The 9,860-nt window shown below is 32.8% G+C and overlaps 1 protein-coding gene across 1 annotated transcript; it reads left to right on the top strand.

Annotated features, from left to right (window-relative positions):
* Window positions 1-4,827: 4,827 nt before the first annotated feature.
* On the top strand, window positions 4,828-7,679 carry LOC137811644 (oxoglutarate-dependent flavonoid 7-O-demethylase 1-like). Its single transcript, XM_068613447.1, has 4 exons — window positions 4,828-5,163; window positions 5,342-5,592; window positions 6,304-6,628; window positions 7,201-7,679. The coding sequence occupies exons 1-4, from the start codon at window positions 4,927-4,929 to the stop codon at window positions 7,465-7,467; spliced, it is 1,080 nt and encodes a 359-aa protein (XP_068469548.1). The 5' UTR covers window positions 4,828-4,926; the 3' UTR covers window positions 7,468-7,679.
* Window positions 7,680-9,860: the final 2,181 nt, after the last annotated feature.

Raw genomic sequence — 9,860 nt, 5'->3', positions numbered from 1 at the left:
TTTATTTTGATAGCATACATTTGTACACCATGGTTAATTAAGTTAACAAACTATACACAATCACATAAAGTAACATAAACATGGTCACATTTATTAAAATAAGTACATAAAAAGTTTGGAGAAAGGTAGACATACTAAACATAACTAAATAAGGATAGTAAATTAGTTACTTTGTCCATATCGTTCTTCATGAACAACATGTGATCATTTAGCATAAGTTGTTCCTTCTTCCGTCACTCCATTAGGTAGTTGAAGTGTAGTCTGAATCCCCTTCCATGTAGGAGTTCCTTCAAATATATGTCGACAGTTAATCATCCTCTAAAGTGTCTGAGCGATCCTTCTAAGTATATCATACATTCATTCAAACCACATTTGTTAGTGAATATAATAAAATGAACCTTAAATATTCAATAATAACTTATCAAACAAGCATGCTCCTGCTATGGCGTCAGTGGCGGATCTTCATCAATCAAGCTTCTTTCATTGTATGAAGTATGTAAGGATGTGACACATACCAATACAACTCCATGCAACCTTCCAGACATGCATATGTATGTGTGATATTTGTTAAACCCATGACCATGTGGTTGACAAAGTGGAGCCACCTGTCATTTATAGCGGATGTGGTACCACCTTTAAAGGAATGGAGGAATGGTCTGATCATACCCATATTGCCTCAAGAAACATTTTAAATGATGAAGATGTCTATAAGTACCTGGTCAATTGTACAAAAATTTACTTGACCAACTTGTTGTGATGTTGGTCTTCATAAGACCTCCAAATTACCCCAACATGGGTTAAACTATCAAGTTGCACCTACTGTGCATCTCATAAGATGTAGTAAACAGGCCCTTGCAAAGCAGTTCCATCTATGATGGATAGAAGACTCCTCGTACACCTCACGGAGCCAACTCAGTCCTCACGTGTGCACCACAACATTGTCTTATCTTTATTGATGCATCACCCATGTCCATTCCTAGTAGCTTAACCAACATAGTTGTAGTTATCATCACATCCAACGTGACATATGTGTAGAATTGTCCTATAATAGGGATATGAAGTAGTGTCGAGACATCGTTGATGGTTGTCACCATCTCACCAATAGAAAGATGGAAATTATTGGTGTCTCGATGCCGCCACTTCATGAAGGCAGACATCAACTCCTTGTCAATGCGTCTAACTGATGTTGCATAGCTACAATAACAAAGAATTAAACACCACTACCTTTATCTATAGATGTGAGATCCTAAGTTTATTTAACTTCCTACTTTGGGAGACTAACTTCAATTTCCCTCAATCCTAATAACAAAACATAAGGGTGTTTGTTAATATAAAGAATGTCATGTCACTAACATGATATTAAATTAACTTTTCATTAGCTCGCTCGATGGATCCTAATCTCTTATTGTATCCCTCCATGGAGTATATTCTTTCAATACTTATTCTTAGCGCTTAAGACTTTGAGGTGCTTCCTTTGGGCCTTTTCTACCTTAAATCTGCTTAGCGCTTGGGGCTCAAGGGATCTTTTTGATTTCAACACATGATGTGAGTTGATTTTAGGATTGCACATTTTTTTTGGTTCTTCTTGTTTATGATTTTTGGTTTTTAGTATTGCAAGGTGAGAACCCAAAGAAGATTCCCACTGGACACGAACTTAACCAAGTAGTTAAGTAAGTGTGAAGGTTCACTTATAGAGGGAAAAAGAAAAACATAAGTATATTGTGACTGTGATGAATGAGAGGAAATTAAATAACAAAGGAAGTAAAGGATGAATGAAGGAGAACAAAAGAATAAGAAATAATTACATAAGATGGAAAGTAAAAGGGCGTAATGAAAGGATGGATAAGAGATAAGGTGAAGGAAGCTTATGGAGAAATGGAAAGGATGATCACGCCACTTGGAGGGTGGGAAACTCCAAGATAAGTGAAGGAAGAGTCGCTACTTGAAATGCTCACGCACTCAAGATAAGACCCAAAATCATTTGGGAGACAAAGTTCACTAATCACTCAAGCAGAGTTTCTTTACTATATTCGAAATCTAGGTGTCAATACATGAGGCAAGACACCCTATTAATAGGAATGAGTGCCTTGGTAGACAAGATGGGTAAGGGTAAAAGGGAAAAAACAAAGGAGCGGCCAAGGGGGGTTGACTAAGGTCAAAACCGCCCCTTAGCTAGGTCTTTTAGAAAGTAGGTCAACCTTCCTAAACCTAGATCCCTTGTCTTGAAAATGTGGGCTTGGTATAAGCCCATTTCGCTAAGTACACTTCCTTTTATGCTATGTGAACCTACTCTAGCCTATTTTGCTATTTGGACCCCCAAAGTGAGCCCAATTTATTTACAAAAACATGTTTTTATCTTTTAAGAAGGCCAAAAGAAAGAACATTTGATGTTTTGGTCTATGCCCAGTTCTTTTTCTACTGAGGTTCATCTGATATTTGGCGGGGCCTTGACTTGATTGCTGAGATGACTGCTCACAATGTGAATTGTCATAATAACCATACTAAAGTCGTTTGTTATTCATATGCTGATTGGGCAGGATCTTCATCTGATCTATAGAAGATCAACTTTCGTTTATTCTGTCTCCATTGGTGATAACTTGATCTCTTGGAAGAGCAAGAAACAAAATGTTGTAGCGAGATCTAGTGCAAAACCATAATATAAAGTTACTTGTGATTTTTTTTTGGCTTAAACAGTTACTTAAAGAATTGCAATTTGGAGAGGTTACTCAAATGACACTTATATGTGATAATCAGGCTGCTCTTCATATTAACTTAAAGATGGCTATTGGTTTGGGTTCCCAAATCTTGGGCATGTGTTCCATTAGCTTTAAAATTATTTGTGCTTTGAAGAAGCTTTATCCAAGAGCTTCTAATCTATTTAGAATAATTTGCATTCTTCCAAACATGTCATCCATGTTTTCTCCATTTTTTCACAGTGAAAGATTCATATTAACGAGTAAGAGTGACTGCTTTTAAAAGCTAAACACCTTAATTTCCTTCATAGTTAACCATTAGAGACTCCTTTAACTCTATCAAACACTCAGTCCTCTAGAGGCTAAGCTCTAATACCAATAATGAAAAATAAGAAATAACATAAGAATGGAAGGTTGAATTGTTTTAAAAGTTTTGCAATTTTTTTTATATTGTCAATATACGTGCCATCAGATGATATAAATATGAATATGAAAAAGGGTTTAGATATTTTCACAAGATTGAATTTAATTTTTCCTTTTATCTTTAGTTCGTTAAAAAAATATATAACACACAATGCAAAAGATCAAAGGAAAGAAAAGATGCTCAGTAATTTTATACCAGTTCATTTAATCTCGCATACTACGTCCTTTCTTAGCTCAACTCTTAGTATTCTTGACACTCGTCACTCCTAGCTCAACGTAGATACAAAATTTGAATGATCAATAGATAACTAGTTTTTTCTCACTAGAGAGGGCTGCGTGTTTCGACGTAGTTTATGCTCTATCTACTAGTACGCATAAATGAACATGAACAATATTCTTACAAAGTTTTAGGGCACACAAAAATTCAGTAAAGTTTGCAAAATATCGTTCATTTTCTTCTCTTCTTCTCTTCGAAGCATGTCTTCTTATAGGCTTTTCAAAAGTAGTTGTTGCATTTCCTTTTCTGACCATTGAGTAGCTTTGAATTATGTTTGTTGTCTTCTTTCTTCTGTTGCTATCATCTAATGAGCTCTTATATTGAGAAACATTAAATGAATGGCATGGAACATTAAATTTTCCTCTCTTTTTTACACAAGTACTTATTTTCCTCGGTAGCGGCTCCTTTTACACAAAACAATGGTTAAAAGTGCACACAGTATAAGGTAGACAATTGAACTAGAGTTAAAACTAGTCGTGTTAGAGACGTTGGTGGTCATTTCGAGTTTAGCTCATACCTCAAGATAATTCCTAGGAAAAAATATAAAACATTCTCCATTTCTAAAGACTTAAGAAGCTTTGAAATATTATTAATGTGTGTCAACTTGAAGTCTTACCTATCATTTGAATAATCTTCAATTCACTTATCAGATGAAGTGGAAGTTGACGCTATCATCTGTCAGACAAAACATAAACATTTTTTATTTTATCAGTTCTTAGATGAAATATATGCATGTATGATATGATCCGTATATCTCAGACGCAATTGCTTCATGTTTTTCATGCCCTTAACTTATTGTGTTTAAGCACATAATCTGCAATTACATCATATTTTTCACATGTAATCAAAATATTTAGAGCATTGTATTTTGCTCCTAACAATAACAAAAATATTAATATTTATCAATTCAATAGCATGCAACCGATTATATATCTTTTTGTTATTGTCTAGCTTCATTTATTAGAAAACCCAAAAACTTATACATGCACGCTCCAACAAAGGAGTACAGGTTAAATTCTTTTTACTCACTATTATTATTTTAAAGTTGTAAATTATTTTTACTCACTATTATTATTATTTTAAAGTTGTTACTTGAGTAGTATATTAATGATATGCATGTGAACAAGAAAAGCATACATCTAGGAAACTTGTCGGCAAGCTTGTTTAGATTATTTTCAAAATCTAACATACTAATAATTGGCCTGCTTAAACATGTATTTTAAAATTCCTAGGTTTGCCCTCACACAAACTTACACATTGGGATAACTTATTCTAAAGGACATGTTATTTTATTTCACTTTTTCTTAACTTAATTAGATGATTCGTTAATGAAAAATAGAAAACTAAAGATAAGAAATAATATTATTCCAACACCCACGTGAAACTTTAAATGTATCGAAATATATATATGTATATATTACTTCGACTAATTCTGGTTTGATTAGTGTCTTATTAAAGCCTGGTTGTGTAAAGTAAACTAAGAAAACAAGCAAACATCCATCTGGAACGTTCGGTTAACTGTGTGGTGTGCTGATGGATCCAACTCCAACTTCTCTTACAGTGCCCTTTGTCCAAGAAATCGCAAAGGAGGCGTTGACGAGTGTTCCAGAGCGTTATGTTCGTCCACTTCATGAACGTCCAATATTATCTACCACCACACCTTTACCCCAAGTTCCCATCATTGACCTAAGCAAATTGTTCTCCCCAGATCTCAAGGAAACTGAGCTGCAAAACCTACACTGTGCCTGCAAAGAATGGGGTTTCTTTCAGGTTTCTCATTCCCCTTATCTAACAAATTATTGGTGAAAGCATTATCCAGATAAGAGAGCTTTTATTCATTATTTGTGCATAGTCCTACCTCATTTTCATATAGAACAATCGATTAATACATGTCCTGATCTGGTGATGCATGTTAGTTATGAACTGATGAATTACTATTTACGTGCAGTTGATTAATCACGGAGTGAGCAGTTCATTGGTGGAGAAAGTGAAGAGAGGTGCTCATGAATTGTTCAATCTTCCAATTGAAGAGAAAAAAATGTTTAGGCAGAGAGAAGGAGAAGGTGTGGAGGGATATGGTCAGGTCTTTGTTGTTTCTGAGGAGCAGAAATTAGAATGGGGAGATATGTTTTTCATGCTCACTTTGCCACCACGATTAAGGAAACCCTACTTATTCCCCAACATCCCCTTACCATTCAGGTTCCTCTCTCTGTTCATTACTATGCTTTCTGCTTTTCTTTTTGTTCATTATAATTGTTTTCCTCCATTTTATATCTTTCAAAAGTTGGTGAAAAAAACAGTTATTAAGGATCTGAATTTATAATTTTGGTAGCTATTTTGTTTGGTGTTACTAATTTTATTTCGAAATTTCTTTTTTTCTCCTTCCAAGAATACGTTTGTATGAAAACTAACAACTTCAAATTACTAAATAAATTATGGGATATGTACTCATGATCAGTGTTACGAAAACCAGTCCCATCAAAAACCTGTTATGGGAGCAAATGGGATCATCAAATTTTAATTGATCTAGATAAATCAATTTCAATTTGTTCTTATTAATTGCATAACCAATCAGATCATCAATTTGATCTGATATATCTCTGGTTAGTCAAACCTGTCTCAATGTATGAACCTAATTATTAAATATTTTATAATCGAATACAGCAAAAGTGTACAAGTACATTGATAAAGCCACAACAAATAACAAACACCAACTGAAAGTGACTAAGTCAACACTACAACATAATAGCAAACTGATATATAGGGCAAACCAAAAACTAGAAGCCATATGATTTTACTTAAAAAATAACCTATGTAGTGGTTTGCTGAGAAAATAAAAGTTTGCATAATGGCTTTGAAGTTTACTAAACATATTTTTTGTGTGTGTGTTATGAAATGATTTGATTGCAGAGATGATTTAGACAGCTATTGTACCGAATTGAAAAACCTTGCTATGAAGATCATTGACCTTATGGAAAATGCCCTGAGTGTGGAGACAAAGGAAATTAGTGAGTTATTTGGTGATGGGGTTCAATCCATGAGATTGAATTACTATCCTCCATGTCCACAACCAGAGCTTGTGATGGGACTCAATCCCCATTCCGATGGTGGAGGCCTCACTATCCTTCTCCAAGCCAATGAAATGGAAGGTCTTCAAATTAAGAAAGATGAATTGTGGATCCCTATAAAACCCCTCCCCAATTCTTTCATCATCAACCTTGGAGACATGCTTGAGGTAATTCACTAATTCACCACCAAAACAATATATTTACTTCTTACAATTCTTAATTCCAATTTTGTTGGGAAGTATATCATTATATATAAATAAATGGAAGAAAATTTCACTTCATAAACCGATTTTATGGAGTTAAGTTAGGTTTAAAGTTTACTTCGTAATAAATTTTAATCTTTGTTTAATATAAAAAATTATTAAAATTTTTATACGACAAATAAAATTTTAGTATAAATTAAAATATTATAATAGTATCATACCGTCGAATTAAAAAAAAGTGTATTGACTCCCATTCCAGTAGTTTTTTTATTACAAATAGTCAAGAAGTTTAAAATTTAAACTAAAAACAAAAATCAATGTTATAAACATGAAAAAAAAAAATATTTAATCCGATTATAAAAAAATATCAAATTCATCTCTTCAAATTTACTAATTTTTAATGACCCGTTCATTATTTCTCAAAATTCAGTAAATCCTATTAATATTTAACGAATCAAAGCTAATTCAATTTTAGTCTTGTAATAATTAAAGTTTTGCAAACATGTTTGATCCTTACCTTAACCAATTGGGTGTAGATAATGACAAATGGCATTTATCGAAGCATCGAGCACCGAGCAACAGTGAACCAGGAAAAGGAAAGGGTTTCCATAGCTACATTTTACAACCCTGGCATGGAAGCAAATATAGGTCCAGCAGAAAGCCTTGTTACTCCAAAAACACCAGCAGTGTTCAGGAGAATTAAAGTAACCGAATACTACAGGGGATACCTCTCCAGAGAACTCCGAGGGAGATCATACCTTGATAGCATCAGGATCCAAAACCACGATGAGAAAAGCTCTTGACATTGCTGTCAACCCAATCACGAACATGCTACAAACATGTGGAAACTACACAAGCTTCTGCTGCATCTGTATTTACAATAATTTTTCTATTTGGTTATGTTTCGCACATGATACATTCCAACACTGTATCAATGGATAAGCTTTCATCTCATCCCAATTATATTATTGTTCAGGGTGAAAATTTAAAAATAGATCTGTTTTTTTGTGAAAAATAGTTTGTGAATTTAGTTTATCTAAAATAAATATATGATTTGTGAGTTTCTTTTGATTTCTAATTCTAAGATTTTCTTAGATGATAATACAAAATTAATAAATTTTCATAATCATCAAAATATTATTATTTTGAGAAATAAGAATACATAGTAATGATACTGCACTAAACGTGCGATTAACTGGCATATATTTGTGTCGCTTAAGCTTGGACGTCATTCCCATTGTCCAAACTTACGTAAAGTCGATGAAAAACGTTTTTCGTGGACACTTTGACACATATGAGACGCACAAAGTGAATAAGAAAAAAAATTAAAATAATATTGTGTCGATCTGGAGCGATGCATAATTTAAGTTTGGTGTGTCGGCCTAGCCGACGATTAATTTCTAAAAACGTAATATGATGGGCCGACACATAGGTATATTTGAATATTTTATTTATTTATTTTAAATTATTTAACTTATATTATTATAATAAATATTTTAAATATTGTATGTTTAATTTTATTACATGAAAAATGTAAAAAAAGAATAATACAAACCTTGAGAGTGAATGTGAGTGAGTAACTTATTTTTAATTGTTAGGTTACTACAATACCCAAAGTGTTCCAAACCTAACCACATGTTCTATAAATGCAAATTGAATATATAAAAAAATTATTATTTAATTATTGGACCTCTTTTCCATTTTCTTATAAAGGAAGATGTGAATAACCCAAGATATGATTGTGTTTTTACAAGCTACCATTTAGGACATACCATGCAATAATGGAAATATTTAATTTAAATATAGTAATAAAAGAAATAAATAAAAAGAAAACATGAATTCTTATACTTACTAAATATGACCTCCAAAAGAAACTGAAGTTTTCCAAATGAAGCACATAATAATGTAGTAAGTTTTGATTCACGAGATGGCACATGTGCAATATTTCATATAAGTGCGTTAATACAGTTCCCCAATGCCCTGAGGAAAAAATTCATAGATTTAGATTCTCATTGACCTCTTATTAAGCAACATAGATGTTGTACCATGTAAAACAATCCTCATTGCATGAATAATAGGTCTCTGACATGGTAATTTTACTACTTAGTTCTTAATTATGCCATTATATGATTTTACATATAATTTCATATTTTTTTCATAGCATTTCTATATGACCCTCTCAATAAAGTTTTCTTTCCCAATAAAAATAAATGAACAAAAAATCAACTTCTCTCTCTCAAGAATAATAAATGTAACATATATAACCCCATTTTGATTGGGTCTAGTATAGAATGTGTTAGAATTATAGGACTTAAACAAGAGGGGGTGAATTGTTTATGAAAGATTTTCGCAAATATTGAAGGTAAATTGAAATACAATGAAGAATCAATCAATTAGAAATCAGTTCAGCCAATTAGAAAATTGTTTTTAATTTGATTGCAGAAAATCAACCGGTTGTTTTTGCGAAACAATCGGTTGTTTATATCAGCAGTGTTAGAAATCAAAGCAAAAGCATATTTAAAGAGTGTAAGGGTAGAGAAATTAACATATAATGTTTATACTGGTTCACTCTTTACCCAGAGCTACATCCAGTCCTCAGCAACCACTAAGTAATCAAACCTTGATTACAAACAACAAACCAAAGTTGTGATGAACCCTTTAAGAACACACACCACCTTTAGCAACACCACACAGTTTTCAAAACAACCCCTGGAATTGCATGATAAGTGTCTAATTTCAGTAATATTTCATATTAAAATATAGGCACTTATGAGGATTTATTGCTAATTTACATATAAAATAATCCCTAATTTATGAATTTATACCTTCTTACATTTTTTATGATCTTTATTTGAATAAGAGTATTTTTTTCCCAAATTTGGTGTTAATTGCAGATTTCTAAGGAAGATTGGAGATTTGGATTAAAGATGAATGATTTGAGCTAAAAAGATAAAGATAGAAGGTCCCAGAATGGAAAAAGATGCAAAGAAAGATTGGGCCTTTTTTTATGTGTTTTATCATTTAGCCCATTAGCGCGACACAATAAACAACCTAACCCTAGAAAACTAGGATAAATAGAGGGCTAGAGGCTCAACCTTAGTGTGCCAGATTGAGAGGAAAACACCATAGAGTGAATTGTAACCCAATTGGGAGAATGGAAGGTGATAGAAGTATGCGTGGCTAATTCTACCCTTTG

Source organism: Phaseolus vulgaris, chromosome 2 (genome assembly GCF_000499845.2).
Source record: "Phaseolus vulgaris cultivar G19833 chromosome 2, P. vulgaris v2.0, whole genome shotgun sequence".
NCBI classification, from domain to species: Eukaryota; Viridiplantae; Streptophyta; class Magnoliopsida; order Fabales; family Fabaceae; genus Phaseolus; species Phaseolus vulgaris.
This window is presented reverse-complemented; position numbering and strand designations above follow the sequence as displayed.

Bases quoted from the DNA above. Each gene is read 5' to 3' on its own strand.
- LOC137811644 (XM_068613447.1), top strand. From the start codon at position 4,927: ATGGATCCAACTCCAACTTCTCTTACAGTGCCCTTTGTCCAAGAAATC. The intron at 5,164-5,341 runs GTTTCTCATTCC...ATTTACGTGCAG, and splicing joins AAGAATGGGGTTTCTTTCAG to TTGATTAATCACGGAGTGAG. The intron at 5,593-6,303 runs GTTCCTCTCTCT...ATTTGATTGCAG, and splicing joins AACATCCCCTTACCATTCAG to AGATGATTTAGACAGCTATT.